Consider the following 17936-nt stretch of genomic DNA (forward strand, 5'->3'; position numbering starts at 1 on the left):
CAGCAATGAGCACTCTTTGGAATACGGCCCGTCGCATGCGCAATCGAAATCACGCGAACGAAAGCGAGGAATATTCTAACCGCTGGATATTTGATTTCGCTAAGAAAGTATGTCCTGATTCTGTTCCGGAACAGAAGATATCCCGCGTCGCGACATTGAATACAAACGAAACACCGTTTTCGATGGTAGAGTTCTCACTTGCGCTCTTGTCGTGTAACAATAGAGCCCCGGGGTTAGACAGAATTAAATTCAACTTGTTGAAAAATCTGCCCGACTCTGCCAAAAGGCGCTTGTTGAATTTATTCAACAAGTTCCTCGAGGGTAATATTGTCCCACACGAATGGAGAGAAGTGAGAGTTATTACTATTCAAAAACCTGGAAAACCAGCCTCCGATCACAATTCGTATCGGCCGATTGCTATGCTTTCCTGTATTCGGAAATTGTTGGAGAAAATGATTCTCTTCCGTCTAGACAATTGGGTCGAAACAAATGGATTGCTTTCAGGTACACAATTTGGGTTCCGCAGGGGCAAAGGAACGAACGATTGTCTAGCGTTGCTCTCAACTGAAATTCAAATGGCATTTGCTCGTAAAGAACAAATGGCATCAGTTTTCCTCGACATCAAGGGGGCATTCGATTCAGTTTCCATTAACGTTCTATCTGAGAAGTTGCATCAGCATGGTCTTTCACCAGTTTTGAACAACTTTTTATATAATCTATTGTCCGAGAAACACATGCATTTTGAGCATGGTGATTTGACGACAAAGCGATTCAGTTACATGGGTCTTCCTCAGGGCTCATGCTTAAGCCCCCTTTTATACAACTTTTACGTAAATAACATTGATGAATGTATCAACACATCTTGCACGCTAAGACAACTTGCCGACGACAGTGTTGTGTCTATTATAGGACCCAAAGCTGCCGATCTCCAAGGACCATTGCAAGATACCCTCGACAACTTGTCGACATGGGCTTTTCAAATGGGTATCGAGTTCTCTACGGAGAAAACTGAGCTGGTTGTATTTTCAAGGAAGCGAGAACCTGCGCAATTACAGCTTCAACTAGGGGGTGAAACCATAGCTCAGGTTTTCACATTTAAATATCTCGGGGTCTGGTTCGATTCCAAAGGTACCTGGGGATGTCACATTAGGTATTTGAAACGAAAATGCCTACAGAGAATCAATTTCCTTCGTACAATAACCGGAACTTGGTGGGGCTCTCACCCAGGAGACCTGATCAGGTTGTACAAAACGACGATATTGTCAGTAATGGAATATGGATGTTTCTGTTTCCGCTCCGCTACGAATATTCATTTCATTAAACTGGAAAGAATTCAGTATCGTTGTTTACGTATTGCCTTGGGTTGCATGCAATCAACCCATACGATGAGTCTTGAAGTGCTGGCGGGCGTCTTACCGTTGAAAAACAGGTTCTGGGATCTCTCATATCGACTGCTAATCCGATGCGACATTTTGAATCCGATGGTGATAGAAAACTTTGAAAAGCTCGTCGAGCTTAATTCACAAACCCGTTTTATGTCCTTGTATTTTGACTACATGGCTCAGAATATAAATACTTCTTCGTTTGTTCCCAATCGTGTTCATTTTGTGGATACTTCTAATTCTACTGTGTTTTTCGACACATCCATGAAAGAAGAAATTCGTGGAATCCCGGATCCTGTACGCCCTCAAGAGATCCCAAAAATTTTTAATAATAAATTTAAAGAAGTCGACTGTAATAAAATGTTTTACACTGACGGATCATATCTAGACGGGTCCACTGGCTTCGGTATATTCAATGTAAATTTCACCGCTTCCTATAAACTCAGTGATCCAGCTTCAGTTTACGTCGCAGAACTAGCTGCAATTCAGTATACCCTTGAGATCATTGACACTCTGCCCACAGATCACTACTTCATTGTATCGGACAGTCTCAGTTCCATTGAGGCTCTCCGTTCAGTGAAGCCTGGAAAGCACTCACCGTATTTCCTGGGGAAAATACGGGAACAATTGAGTGCTTTATCTGCAAAATCATACCAGATTACCTTGGTTTGGGTCCCCTCACATTGTTCCATACGGGGCAATGAGAGGGCGGACTCGTTAGCCAAGGTGGGCGCACTAGAAGGTGATATCTATGAAAGACCAATCTGCTTCAATGAATTTTTCAGTTGCTGTCGTCAGAAAACTCTAGCTAGCTGGCAGAATACATGGAATAGTGGAACTCTGGGACGATGGTTACACTCAATAATCCCACAGGTATCGACGAAAGCTTGGTTCCGGGGGTTAGACGTGAGCCGAGACTTTATTCGTGTAATGTCAAGGCTCATGTCTAATCATTATATGTTCAGCGCGCATCTCCGTCGTGTGGGGCTCGCTGAGAGTGGTGTCTGCGTTTGCGGTGAAGGTTATCATGACATCGAACATGTTGTTTGGACATGTGTCGAGTATTGTGATGCCAGGTCCCAACTCATAGGTTCCCTTCGGGCCCGAGGTATACCACCCTTCGTACCAGTCCGCGACGTCTTGGCAACTCGAAATCTTCCTTATATGACTCTCATCTATAACTTCTTGAAAACTATCAATGCTCAAATTTAGTGCTCTCCCTATCTCTTTCTCGTCTACAGCTCTACCGCACTCTTCTTTACGTTGCTGGAAGTATGGCCTGTGTAAACGATGCTTCGGAGCATGCACCTGCCTTGAACTGACTGATTTGCTGGAAGCTACCCAAAAACGTCACATCAACGTCAGAACACACCAACGAAGCATCCCAATCCAGAATAATCTCTTCATTGCTACAAGCTGAAAAACATGAAGATTCATCGAACGCAAAATGTGTCTAAAAGATGTATGCCACAAACCAATGATGTATTCAAATTTCAATTCAATACTGTGTAGGTCCCACCCTCCCTATGTCCCCTTACTAACTGGGGAGTATGCCGCCCCGTAATACGGCATCCCTTTCTCTCTCCCTAACAACAAGACAATCGGCCACGTTAAGCTAAAGCAAATGAGCCTAATAAAAATTTTATTTGAAAAAAAAAAAAAAAAAAAGACATTGCTTTCGATTAGCGGCTCTTACACGAGTCATTAAATATGTCATTACTATAAAATAATATCATTTTAATGAACATGTAATGGTGCAGTAATGGCGAGATTTCTATCAAATTTGAAATACATAATTACTTAGTCATCATTAAAAATTACAAAAATAATGTTCGTGTAAGGGCCGCTATTCATACGAGACATCTTTCACCATGAACCCCAACCAACTAAATGATCAGGGTAACCAAAATTCTCAAAGAAATAATTTCGAAAATTTGCAAATACAAATAAGTTTATACGGAACCTAAAAGACTGCTGAGTTAATATTCCAAACAAATATTGGCAGAAATTTTGCAGTTTGATATTGTATTTAATACTATGTTCACACTGGCCGAAAATAACATGTTTTAACGATAGTAATATAAAGTTAAAACCGCACTGTTCACACTAAGCAAAATGGTTGTACCTATCTGCGTTGCCAGGTCATTTTTCCAAAAATATGTAGTCGGCGCAAAAATCTATCTGAATCATATCGGTATCAATATCCCTTCTACATAAGTAGTAAAAAATGTGAGCGAAAAAAAAGGTCGCACGACAACCTTTTCTCATGTCTATTCAAGCTAAAAACCAAAATCGGTACTTATCTGTGTGATCCATGAATATCGATATTGAAAATTACATGTACTCCCCCCTATGGTGCTTTTTCAAGATTGAAAATTTCCAAAATTTTACCGCCGAGCAGCACCCCTTACGCATGTCCGATTTTGCTCAAATTTTGCATGAGGGCTTTTTTCGAGGTGCTCAAACTTTTGAGCACTAGAGCTTTACGAAAATAGAGGTGATCCTAAAATTTTGACACCCTCATATATATATATATATATATATATATATATATATATATATATATATATATATATATATATATATATATATATATATATATATATATATATATATATATATATATATATATATATATATATATATATATATATATATATATATATATATATATATATATTTATATATATATATATATATATATATATATATATATATATATATATATATATATATATATATATATATATTTATATACATATATATATATATATATATATATATATATATATATATATATATATATATATATATATATATATATATATATATATATAAGAGAGGTAAAAATCAACGTGTTTTGTCGGTTACGTCACTTACCTTATGATCAAAAAAGAACCGGAATTTTCATTCTAAAATTCCCGCTTGTCCAATCGGTAAACTTTTATTCTCTCAACGTTGGCAACACAACACACATTCTGTCAAATTTTGACGCATATCGTACGATCCACTTGCAACACAAAATTTGATGCACGCACGTTGTTCTAAATTTTCATACATTATAAAAATCGCCACACGAAAATTTTTCAACTTCTTTGTATAGACGCCAAACAAAAACTAATCGTACGATATGCGTCAAAATTTGAATGTGTATAAAAGTGTTGCCAACGTTGAGAGAATAAAAGTTTACCGATTGGACAAGCGCGGGAATTTTAAAATGAAAATTCCGGTTCTTTTTTGATCATAAGGTATGAATACATAGATCTATGACAAATGTTTACAATTGTGATTTTGAAAGAAGTTAAACAGATTTGACCGAAGATATTGTTTTTTTTTGCTTCGGCATCTTTTTGCTCGGCAAACATTTCCTTCTTGGTAAGAAGAATTTTAAGGTAGACCACATCAGGATGATCTGATTCACTCTTTTTAATTTCAGTTTCTATAATAATAGCTCCTTCTTCTGTTATCAGATTTTACTCTGAATGTTTTTCTTTTCCTCCTCATCTTTTATTCTATTATTTAGATCAGGGAAAAGCCCACCGGAATTAGTTTCTGTCAAACTTGTTCTCTAGCAGGCACAAAACCTTCTGATCTTTTGCATCAATAGATCAAAATCATCCAAATGATACATTTCCTTAAATCTAGTGCTTATATAGTCACTAAATCTTATGAGACAGTAATATAAGAAACGATTTATTGATAACATTACGTGATAAATGAAAGTCGAAAGAATTGAAACATTTGTTAAATATACGGCACAAGCTAGCAATGGGCTCGTTATATCTATAATTAGTTCAAACATAGGAAATCCGAAGAACAAAATAGGAAAACTACGACGTCGAATGTCAAATTGTAACAATTGCAAGCTCTATGTGCTCTCTAAAATTTAACTTGGTTTCCAGAACACCCAAGTCCTTAACAGACAAGGCGCGTTCGAGAACAGTTTGTGGAATATTATAGTCGAACTTGAATGCAGACTTTTTACTACTAAAAGAGATGACGTAGCATTTTGTGACATTTAAACCATTTTGAAATATGAAGTATGAAAGTCATCGGCGAACGATAGTTTCATGCACTTGATCGAAAAATTTAGATCGTTGAGATACAATAAAATTATGACCGGTCCAAGGTGACTTCCTTGAGGAACTCCAGATGTAACAGCACATGGTTAGGTTGTACAGACTCTTATTTTCACTATCATTTCATTACCAGTTAGATATGATCGAAGCCAATTAAAACATGATCCGTTTAATCCCAGTATACTTAACTTATGTTATGTGATGATTGATTTCGTCGAACGCAGCAGGGGAAGTTGAAAGCTTTGGCATGGATTCAAGCTGAGTCTCAGACATGTAGTCAGAGCAACTATGTGTTATAAAATCCAGAACTATAATTTAAAACAGCTTCGATACAGCGCACAAAGCATAAATTCCACGGTAGTTGAATACTATACCCTTGTTCACATTGGATTTCTTCCATATTTCAGGAAAAATTCCAGAACACAGAACGATTGAAAATGTTGGATAGTGGAACAAACAAATTATTAGAACACTTTCTTATCACCACTAATGGAATCCCAGAACTTCTTCGTTTCTTTTATTGTCAGACTTCCCTTCGTAAGCATGTCGTGCAAATTTTGCTTTAAGAATGCGATTTTTATCATACACAAAATTTGTTACCATATCATTGAAGAATCGCATCCCATTTATTACGTTCTTTGCATTATTGAATGTATTTTCACTGAGACGATATCTTCCATCAGACATCAATATCATTGAGTGCGAAAATCTCCTTTCGATTTCCGCATTGGAATGGGAAAACGCAATCACATATATCGAAAAGTTTTTGTAATTCCTGGTAACAGCTCTGTTGAAATAGTAACTTGTATAAGTCGAGATCGAAAAGCATAAAATCGATTGTCCACTGAAGAAATCATTTGCTAGAACCGCCTTCTAGTAAATTTTAGTTTTATCAAGGTGAAAATTCACCAATTCGGCCAGCTCGACCAATTGCTGAAACGTTCGCCCATCTTCAATTTTTAGGGTTTCATAAAACTCACAAGCTTCAAAAATTTGCAAAGAATTTTTTTTATTCGAACAAATGAAATGTGGAATGATATTTTTTTCAATTCGCGCAAAATCCACGCCAGAGCATCAAAATCTTAGCAGAAACCGCGCTAAATCCGCGAAAATCGCGAAATCCGCGCGACCGTAACAACCCTGCATGTCCCTTACACATACATGTCCCCTCATGAGAATGGACATAAAACGAATTTCAAAGTTGAGCCTTGTTGGCGACTGTCTCTCGAAAGTTGTTGAATTTGGAAAGAACTATTGTTTATTATGACTAGCTATTCTCAGATTGATCAGAATAGAACAGCTATCGATGAGAGCAAACAGCGACATTCACGAGAGAAAATGTCATGCGACCAAAGACATATTTTATCTGCTACAGTCACGGCGAATTACAATCGGCAACTACTGCCATTTGGGCGGTTTGACTGTCTGCTGTTTCGTGTCAATTTCCAGCACCGTTCGCAACCCTGGTTGAAACTACCCTGGATCAGTTTCAGTTTTCTCAAGCGAAAACTACTTCTAAAAATGAGCTGCTTAGATGCTATTGATGAAGTTTGAAAGCTGATTAAGCCAAATTAGACCCTTTTATCCGAACTTGTGGTTAGTTGGTTTCTATTTCAACAGTCGATCCTTATAGCGTTCAGAATCATTGTATGCCTAGTACTACGATCCTACTGACGCTAAGAATCCTTTCAGGTCGGGGCTCGTTCATACGAAAACTGGCTTGTAAGACCAGCGCCCTATGCATTGAACTGCCGACCCGGGGTAATGCAATGAGCTGGTAATGGTAAAACATATGCGGAAAGTAATATAAATTTTTCATAATTCAGTGAAATCTCAAAAAATCAAAATTATGATTGTAGGTTGAAGAATTAACTTGTTTTATTTTCACTTGTATGTTTGTATGTTTTAATATATATAATTATCTTCATATGTTTGATCGTTCACAGTTTAGTACACGTCATAGCAATTGATTCGATTTTTAAGTATAGCTTTTCTGATTTTATTATAGTTTTTACTTGATAACTCATTCGTAAAGTGTGCCTCCACTGCACTGTCTTGAATTCACATAGATGACATGGAAAAATCCAATGTCGTTACATAAACTATGCAAACCAAGGCATTGTGGGTGTGCATTCATAATACTTCCATATCTGCATATTTAACGAAATGTTCGCTAGTACTTTCTATAAAAATTATTCCAATGTAGCATTTTGCGGTGGCATCAGCTTCAAGCATTAGAATGATTTCCTCTGGTCAAACTTAACAAACAATACGACAGTCTAATATGGAGATGTAATTTATGTTAGATTTCCGAATTGATTGAACATACTGCATTCTAACGCCATGTTTTTCTATGTACAATTTTGAAAACTTAAAGAATTTTTGAATTTCTTAGAAAAAAAAAGTACTCTTCTGTAATTTAAATTTCCTTTGTTTCATGTTTGTCTTATTAATTTGCTTGTTGAATGAACAAAAAACAATTGATAACTGCAAAAAGTGTGTGCTAAGAATATTATTACAACCATCACTGAGTTGAATAATGCGAACATGGAAGTAACTAAATTTCAATCACAGAAGTGTTTTTTATACTGAACGTTATTAAGAGTAAAATGAAATCGAATCGTATGCTAAACTTAGAACTGACAAAATCAATGATCAGCTTTTTTTTCGAGTGAGAGTTGAAATTTGTCACACTGATGAACTCTGATCTCTCATTACTCCAGTTGTTCATTTAGACAATCAAAAACATCAATCGAGGAGCCGACAGATCTGTTTCGATGCATAGATCTTTTCGGACGCAGGGTATTGGTGAAGTAATGCTAATTGATCTGCTAGTCGAATAGTTTTCACTGTGCCAACATACGAATATCTGAATACGATAGAACAAAAGTTCGCCCTTTGGCAAATGGCTACTTTTGGTCGTCTGATTATGTATAACATTTTAGTTTGTGTCTAAAACAGTCTACGGAATTAACTATACTGTAAAATACCTAACGATCTACCATTAACAATTAATACATACTTCATGCTTGTACATTGCCTTAGTCCGATATGGTGACTGAATGAAGCGAAGCAAACATAATCACTGGAATTTGTCTGTTTTACACGTTTCATTTTTACATGTAAATGATATAACTCTCTAGCTACAGAACGGTAGAGACGATATATTGATAAACGTCAACTTATTTCTTTGTTTACTGATTAATCATACTTATAGAAGAGTTGAAACGCAGATTATAACAAGGTAAAGATTCAGCAAACTCTTTGCGTAAAACTGTGATTTTTGTTATGGTTAATAATACACATGCATATACATTAGATTAAGTTTCAATTTCTTGTAGTTGCTTGAATTTATAACATCGGCTGATTATTATTGTAACTGATACTATTGTTGTAATTGTTATTGTTGTTCATGATGTCATCCTCAGCAGAACTAGTTGTCACAATATTGCGTATGTCACGAGCTATTCCAGTTGTCCAAAATTCTCGTTATACGTTGCCTGTTGAGAAGAATTTAATCTATAGTTATAAAACGAATAATTATCTAAATTTTTTTTTTCAAAACTAATGCAGTATTATAAATAACAACGTTCAATCTACATACCTAGTAACAAAAAGTTTAAAGCATAGTTAGCTGAGTTCAGAACTAAACCGTATATTTAAAACATAATTTCCAATATTTGCTCACATTAAAAATGCATTCCATGACAAACTCAAATCAGTAAATTTATTAAGGCTTTCCCAGGAAGGGCTTAAAATTTTTGACAAAAAATAATTTAAATTGATTCGGTTAGTTCACAAAAGCAAGCTTCAGCTCTTACGTCGCATATACGATTACATCTCCGGAACCGGAAGTATCTGCAATTTGATCTTCTAACTAGATCAACGATCCAAAAGTAGCTTTAAAACGAGCATAGGATTGTTGAAATCGGAACAGCCATCTCCGAGAAAATTGCATTTTTCGGTTACGTCACTTATACCATTTTTTCTCCGGAACCGGAAGTGATCTCCGAACCTGAATCATAACCCGCGAGGAGCTTTCAAAAGAGCCTAAAGCTACGATCAGACTAGCCAGTTTATCTATCACAGTTTATCTGCCACAGACAAGTAATTTTTCGGAAGTTTATATTTGGTCTGGCAATGTGATCACACTATTCACAGTTAAATGAGTACAACAGTCAAGTTTGACTGCCGACAGTCAATACTTTGACAGTTATGTTTGCCTGTGACAGACTTTTTGAGCATGTCTGTGTTGTGATTACATTGATCAGACAAACAAAACCGGTTACAGACTTAAATATAGGGAGTGGACTGTTTATTACAGTTTTTCTGCACACAGTGGTTACATTGGAAGAAAGTTTGTGGGGCAGAGAACTTTTCACGGAATATTGCATTATGATAAAAAATCGATCAGGTCTCACAAACGGAAGTTCGTTGCGTTGCTACTTGATGTGTTGTGTTTGGAAGCAATTAAAGAAGGAATATAAATGTGCTCCGGTTTTTTACCTTTTTTATAAATATCAAAAATAGGTATAGAAATCGCTCAAACTTAAAAAAAAATTTCCGAGGCCCGGAGACGCATGGTGGATTGGTTATTATTTTAGAAAATTTCAAATACTGAACTTTTCCACAGTTTTAAAAAATATGAAACCGAAGCTCTTCGATGTATCTAAAAATCATTCATTAACCAAGTATGAAGTGAGCGTGTTTTTGTTAAAACGAAACGTTTATTTTGAATGAGAAAAAATAGTCTTTCTGGCAATTTGTGGATACCTCGAGAATCAGACATCCCATTTTCGACTTCTTCGTAGGAATTGAAATGGTCAATGCGTGGCTATTCGATAAAAACAAATGGTAGTCATTTCATTTAAATTCATATTTGTTTTCCTTCCTTTTTTTATCTCTGAATGATTTACATTTCAAGTGATTCTATAATAAAATAAAAAAAAATCTTTGTTTCAGTACTTTGTTTGTTCTGTTTCTTATTTCCTATCTGTATCTTGGTTTTCACTGATTTAATGTCATTTGATACAAATAGTATTCGGAAATAAATGAATACGACGGTGAGGGAGAAGCTCCCAGTCAAGTGCTTTGATTGTATCCTTCCTGAACTTTGAAACTGATTTTGATTTGACTCTGCAGTATTTTTCTTCAAATGCAAACATAATTCTAATGCTTTCCCCCAATCATCTCTATCGATGTTGTTTGTTCTATGACTATGATGTATATTTGATATGTTTAGCCAGGCGCGTAGCCAGAGAAAATTTTCGGGGGGGGGGGGGGGGTTTAGAACATGGTGATAAATCAACACATGTACAATTTATATCACAATGTTTCCCATGGGTTGTAATTTTTTGTTCCGGGGGGGGGGGGGGGGGGGGGGGGTTTGAACCCCTAACCCCCCCCCCCCCTGTATACGCGCCTGTGTTTAGCAGATGTCATAACAACAAACAAAAATTGAGATTCTTTCACATCATATGTTCATTATCTACACGTTTGTGTCTTAACGCTCACATCATACGGGTATATCTACTATTACTAAAAAATACAGAGTGGCACCGAGATCGAAAGTGTGAAAAAATATGTTTAGCAATTGTTAAGTATTTTTCACGCAACAAATACATTTTCAATAATTTGTAAATGGAGTGGTAGATTCACAAATCAAATGCAATGAAAATCCATAGAATCATCCTACCTCCGTGAATATGACAATTAATGAGTTGAAATTTTGGGAAGGATGTCTCCAGTCCAAGCTCTTTCAAATATGGTATAACGGTATGAATTCACTTTGGGGCAGAGTTCAGATTTGGACAGATCCACAATTTTATTACCAAACGCTTTATAATCAATTCAATTATCGAACTAATGAACGAACGATAAGCTCTTGGAAATTAGGTAAATATTTACAAAATCTAGAAAAAAAATTTCAAATAAGTACATGTTCTGTTACCGTTCAGCATTTTTGAATAGTAAATACTTTTTTCATTAATTCATTAATTCATTTTTCATAATTATTTCATCCAAGTACAAAGCAAAACGTTCCAGTGCTATGCTTCTGGAGATCCATTGCACTTTATCGTGAAGGAGGAACTCGGAAAATTCAATGGTAATTTCTATTAAGAATTCTACGAAATATGCGATAAGCTTCATTATTTCGATCGGAAATGACGGCATTGACAACGCGGTTCGGTGAGAAGCTAGTACACGTGGTTGAGAGATAGAAGTGGGGTCTAAAACTCGTTAATCGATTTCGATCGATTTTAAGTACTTTTTCGTAAAATAAACAATATTTGTGTATAGAACAAAAGAGCCGCAGCATCATATCCGAAGAGCCTTGGGTTATCCTGATTCCTGAATTCCTGTTCCTGAAATAGTGGTCATATTCTCAAAAATGGAACTAACACACAGTTTTTCTCTTAAAATTTCATTTTTGCAATTCTAAAATTATAAGTATTCAAAATTTAAACCGTCGTTTAAAGTGCGATGGCCGAATCATAAAAAATGTTATAAAATTTACTAAAATCAATACAGTTTGTAAGTCATGTTAATAGATGGTCATTCGAACCGACTTCATTTACACCAGTTGCAGAAGTACCTGCAATAGCAAAAGTGTTTCATTTTGTTGGTTGTGCTAATTGATTTATTTTGTTTTTTTTTCAAGAAGTGAATGTGACAGTATGAGTGATACGAGAAAGTCATCAATACACCACTAGGTGGATTAAAACAGGTTTTTTATTACTATCTGCTTTCTACAAATTAGAAAAAATTGATCACGAAACCAACCCTCTTGGGGAAAACCACGTGTACTCACTTCTCACACTGGTGCTGGAACGTTTTGCTTTGTGTTTGGATGAAATAAACAAGTTTTTGGTTGTCATAACACATGGATCAATAAGTCCCGAGACTAACAATGGAAACAACTTTTTTTTCAAATTTTTTTTTATTCATCAACATAATCACCTTTTAGGGTGATACAATGGTTCCAACGTTTTTCCAATTTTTCAATACCATGTTTATAAAAAAATTTATCTTTCGCTTCAAAATAAGCTTCAGTTTCAGCGATGACCTCCTCATTTGAGCCAAATCTTTTTCCCTGGAGCATTTTTTTAAGATCAGCAAAGAGCCAGTAGTCACTGGGGGCTAAATCTGGCGAATAAGGGGTGTGGAGAAGCAGATTAAAGCCCAATTCGTTCAATTTCGCCATTGTTTTCATCGACTTGTGGCATGGTGCATTTTGTTCCAAATGCAATCGCGGCACCCACTTGGAAAAAACCTTTTTCATGCTCAATTTTTCATGAAGGATATTAAATATACTTCCATATGATATCTGTGTCATCTCAGCAATCTCACGGAGCTTCACTTTACGATCTTTCATTATAATTTTTGTCACTTCACTCACATTTTCCGGTGTAACGGCTTCCACAGGTCTACCCGAGCGTTCCGCGTCATTTGTGTCGGTACGACCACGTTTAAACTCGGCGAACCACCGACAAATCGTTGCTTTTGATGGACAAGAGTCCGGATAACATTTTTCAACCCATTGTTTCGCTTGCACGGTGTTTTTACCCATCAAAAATAATGTTTTATCAAAACACGAAACTTGGTTTTTTCCATTTTTTAAACAAACTACAAAACGACTTTACTCCAACCTCGATAACTCAGCTGTTTCTGGTCGGATCGACTTAAAATTTTGACCCGTTTCAAGCAAAGGTTAGTACTCCAGAAAGACGTGGTAACTGGTTTACTACGAGCACCATCTCTGCTTTAGTCTCGGGACTTATTGATCCATGTGTTAGAATCTGTGGCAGACAGCTTCTGCACAACAGTTTCAGAAACAGTCAAATTTGTCTGTACAGTCATCAACTGTTTGTCTGTCGACTATGATCACACTGTGATTACATTGTCACAGAAAATCTGCAAACTTTGACTGCATACAGATGGACAGTCAAGCCGATTTTGACAGCTTGCAGACTATTGCGAACCGATTACACTATGATACAGTCAGACTGCACAAGTTTGTGCAGATAGACTGGCTAATGTAATCGTACCTTAAGTTTACCCATCATAGCCATTATGATATACCATACATAAAACTGCCTATCTTTCAATACATGCTCAGTTACTATAGAAATCTAATACCTAACAGCATTACTAGAACACTAGCTGATAGCTCATACTTTTTTCATTGTGTATCAAAAATTCTCTCAAGTATTGTTTCTTTGTTTATTTATTTATTTATTTTCCTTTGTTTGTTTTATTTATCAATTCCTCCTCAGTTTTCGCGACAAAATGGTTGGAGTAGATCTTTCGCTTGTTTGGCTAAGAAATTCTTGATGGGACCGACTTGGGTACACATCGATATTCAGCCGCTCTATCTCCTCCAACGATCGCTTCGAGCAGTGGACCAATCCGACCAGAATACCTCGTCATCGCCCTTACGGCATTTCTTGATGAACGACCCAACTTTCTCGCTTGATGCCAAACCTAACCCAGTTTCCACCCTTACTGCTGTCAAACCGTTGTTTGAAGTCAGTTTCGAACCTACACACTTAAAATTACTGAGAATTTCGACAATCCTGGTAACTGTCAATTATTGCCGAACTTGTCAGCAGCAATTTTGCTATTAGCTCGGCAAAAGCGATCGGGATCGAATCATGGATTACCAAGTCATCAGAAATCGAGTGTAGAAAGAATTTTGCTTTATTATTGCATGAAAACTTATTACGAAGGCCAAGTTTGGGGAATGAGTGTATTTTGTTAATGCTCACTTTAATTAAAAAAATGCAAATCCCGAAAAGAAATATCACAGGTAATAACATTTGTTTCTAGTGCTTGCCCTATCTAGAAATAAACAAATATTCAAAAGTATATATAAAAAGAATATTTTGATTCCACTTAGCTTTTCACGTAATACTGAAATCTCTTTCATTCGTCAAATTCGTATATATTTTTCAGCTCCATGCGGAATGGCGACGTCCGGTGCTGTACAAAATCGATAGGTGACATTAGGTGACAAATGTCACGCCGAATTTTAGTTAAAGCTAACACACTGTTCGAAATCTCGGCAAACGGATTTGCTGATTTCGGTATATTTGTTGTTTACGGATAAGTTCAGCAATATATGATGCCAAACTTCGGCAATAAAATGCGCTTTACCGAGATATCAGAACTTTACATTACCGAATTTAGGCAATCAGCATGTGAATTACCGAACAATCAGTAAAATTTCGTGTTGCCGATCTAATCCCGCTTTTCATTATGCCGAGCTCGAGAATCGGTTTCAAGTGTGCAGTTTCAACGTCAAAGAATTGAAAATCGAGTCAATTTCGAGCCTGATTCTGATATCGGATTTGCTCACATACCCGTTGCTCAGTGCGAACCCAACTTAGTTTCGTAAGAAGCTTGATGAAACTACCCTGCGTCAGTTTCAGTTTGCTCAAGCGAAGACGGCATAAGAAAGTTGCATATTCAATGACAAATTTGCAGACCGCTCTAGCAAGTTGTATCGTAACCAAATTCTCGGGCGATCGGTGGACGATTAAAGCGCTTAAAATGTATACAGCTACATGTGCAGCTCAGCCACCTTAAATAAAGGTAAAAAGTAAAGATAATCTGAGCGATGTTTCGTGGAAGAGTAATTCATTATTTAGATCTATGCAAAAGGATGCCTACCACAGTAACATGGCTTCCCAGCACTCTTGTTTCAATGCTTCAAAAGTAGTGACTTTAATGAGAGAAACAAAGAACTTCAAAGCTCGCCGGAAAAAATTAAAAAAACCGAATATCAGGCATTATTGGACGACAATACAAACGTCTGAGGAAATCAATGTGTTTAACACCAGCAATTTCCAACCGCTTGACAGTCATGGGAAAAGTGAATAAGGTTGGAAAATAAGAACCCGACGAACTGAACAAAAGTCAGAAAGAAATCCGTTGAGCCATTTGTGAAGTGCTACAGAAAAGGTACGAAAGAAAGTGATTTTTACATCGGATTGTGACCGACGATGAAAAATGTATCTATTTTAAGAAAATTCTAAATGCAAAAATTCATCGGTTAGTCCAGGTAAGGTATCAACATCGGCTGCAAAACCAAATCGATTCAGTAAGAAGACGACGCTCTGCGTTTAATAGCCTCAGTGCGATGTAATCTATTAGGAGCCGCTGAATCCAAGAGAAATGGTTAATACCATCTGATCAAAATTGACCTGGACTGAAAAAAAAACAAAATTTTAGATTTTAGTACATTTCTTTATTATTGCCCTTAAGGGGCGGGTAGGGTCTAACACTTTTGAAAAATCATTTATTATTTTCTTTCTATTTTCTGATAGTAAAACATTTCAAGTATATTCTGTGAAATTTTCAAGCCTATCGAAACAAAACTCAGCAAGTTATGGGCCTTTATCTTTTCCGATCTCATAATACGAAGAAATAAGTGTTGCGCACACAGGCCCAAGATTCTGCTTCGATTGACTTAAAAACTTGACAAAACATTCTCGAAATGTTTCATTATAGCAAACTACAAAAGAAAAAATATGGCTTTTTGAGAATGTTAGAGCCTACGTGCTCCCTTGAGTAATAAATTGTTTCCTTCGATTTCGTAGACAATAAATTTTAAACGCGTTTTTCTCGAAAGCAGGTTTTGAAAGTCCGTGTCCATCGTCATTCAAAAACTACTGCACCAATTTTTTTTTTCAAATTTCGCACACACTTTCTACATATAAAAAATCAGACCCCAACGTTTTCCTTTTCGTTGTTTGTTACTATGGGGAGGTTTTACAGCTACAAAATGGCCGTTTTTTCGTGAAAAATCGTACTTTTGAATTTAAACAACCACCAAAAATTCAAAAAATTGTAAAAAAATCAAACAGAAACGTTGGAGTCTAGAAAAACTTCTGCTCTTACTATGCTACTTTGATTTGTTCACTTCTGATTAGTCTGCGCTGAGATACAGTGGACACCGCAAATCATGATTTTCAAGAAGCGTCCTCAAAAATGCTTCTTCACCGACTTATTTCTTATTATTTTTCCACGATAAAATTACAAAATATTGTTCGAATGATGCTTTTTATTATACAAAATATTTGAATTTATTTTGTTGATAGTTCTGAAAAAAATCGCAAAAATTATGATTTTTTTTATCATTTAGATCATTTATCCCACAGCCACATTTTCTACGATATCACCCAAAACACTTCTGCTAGATTTTTAATGATTCCGTAAAACAGAAAACACAACATTTCAAGCAAACTCGTTGTTCAATTTTTTCCATAGTAAAAATAACCAGACAAATTTTTCGTGTCGTAAACAAACAGCTGCCAAACACACAATAATTGACATATCCCACTCAATGTCAAAGAAGGTTGTACCAACCTAGGAAAAAAAAATTTACGATTAATTTAAATAGACCAGTCCGGAACAATTTTAACCAGAAGATACTCAACGTTACAAATAACGAATGAACGATTTGAATTGATCAATTTAGTCAATACGATCAGAATATGCCACAGAGGATGGTGATAATCCTTGATGACAGTGCTCCGTCTCACACTTCGAAATATGTTCGAGAAGTGCTACCGCATGCGGCTTACTCTCCAGATCTAGCCCATTCAAATTGAAAACTTCTATATCCAATAATTTTCAAACCCAGTATTTCTTGTTTCCAAAAAGAAGTTGTTCCTTCTGTAGCTTTTGAGTCCAATCGGATTGATTCCTTCGCATTTTGATAGGATGTTCTCGTTTCTCTAGTCTAGTTAACCTATTGGATCCATGTGTTTTATTGTGCCACATTATGCTCCGTGCCTTGGCTTGTAATGTTGCGAAAAAATGCCATTCAACTTCATTCAAACTGATGCAAGTTCCATTGCAGAATTTTGGACTAACAGTTCCGATATCGGAATAGTCAAGTAAATTTGTATGAGCATAACCTTACAAGACCTATATGTTGAATCAGTTTGAAAGGTTTTTCTTAAGTATTCACCTCGTCGTTTTAAAATATTAAATACTCTTAGGAGACCATGAAGCAATTTGAAATTAAGATTGTGAGAATCTGCTCACTATCCCTGAGAAATCAAAATATATTTCCTTGCTGTGGAGTTTTCGATTAATATTTCTTTTTGTGCTTTTGAAATAAGAAATCGGAAGCCGGTCTTGTGATGTAATGTGAGGTGGAGATACCATCATTTCACGGTCTTGGGCACAGTGGATGCGGGTAGACTTACGATAGTCCCGATATGATTCATCCATTTCTATGGCTATTAGCAAAAAGCGATATGTTAGCGGAACCTTCTTCCAACCTTTGTATCCACTAATCACCTTTGAATTTTCGGATTTACACTAATCACCTTTGAATTTTCGGATTCGGAGGTCGGTTCTGAAAAAAGTTCAGGAATATTGAGCCCTTTTATTTTATTTGGCGAGCAGTGGGAAAAAAGTGGGACACCTAATTTTCATCTGCAACGAATTCTCTAAGCATACC

The 17936-nt window shown here is 36.2% G+C and overlaps 1 protein-coding gene across 2 annotated transcripts in view; it reads right to left on the reverse strand.

Moving 5' to 3' along the window:
- Positions 1-7314: 7314 nt before the first annotated feature.
- LOC131427617 (intersectin-1) overlaps positions 7315-17936 on the reverse strand; it is a 44583-nt gene continuing 33961 nt past the window's right edge. For both annotated transcript variants that reach the window (XM_058590986.1, XM_058590984.1), the window contains exon 14: positions 7315-8961. In XM_058590986.1, coding sequence (XP_058446969.1) covers positions 8951-8961 — 11 coding nt within the window. In that variant the 3' untranslated portion in view covers positions 7315-8950. The remainder of the gene's footprint in view (positions 8962-17936) is intronic.

The sequence above is a fragment of the Malaya genurostris genome, chromosome 2 (genome assembly GCF_030247185.1).
Source record: "Malaya genurostris strain Urasoe2022 chromosome 2, Malgen_1.1, whole genome shotgun sequence".
NCBI lineage: Eukaryota > Metazoa > Arthropoda > Insecta > Diptera > Culicidae > Malaya > Malaya genurostris.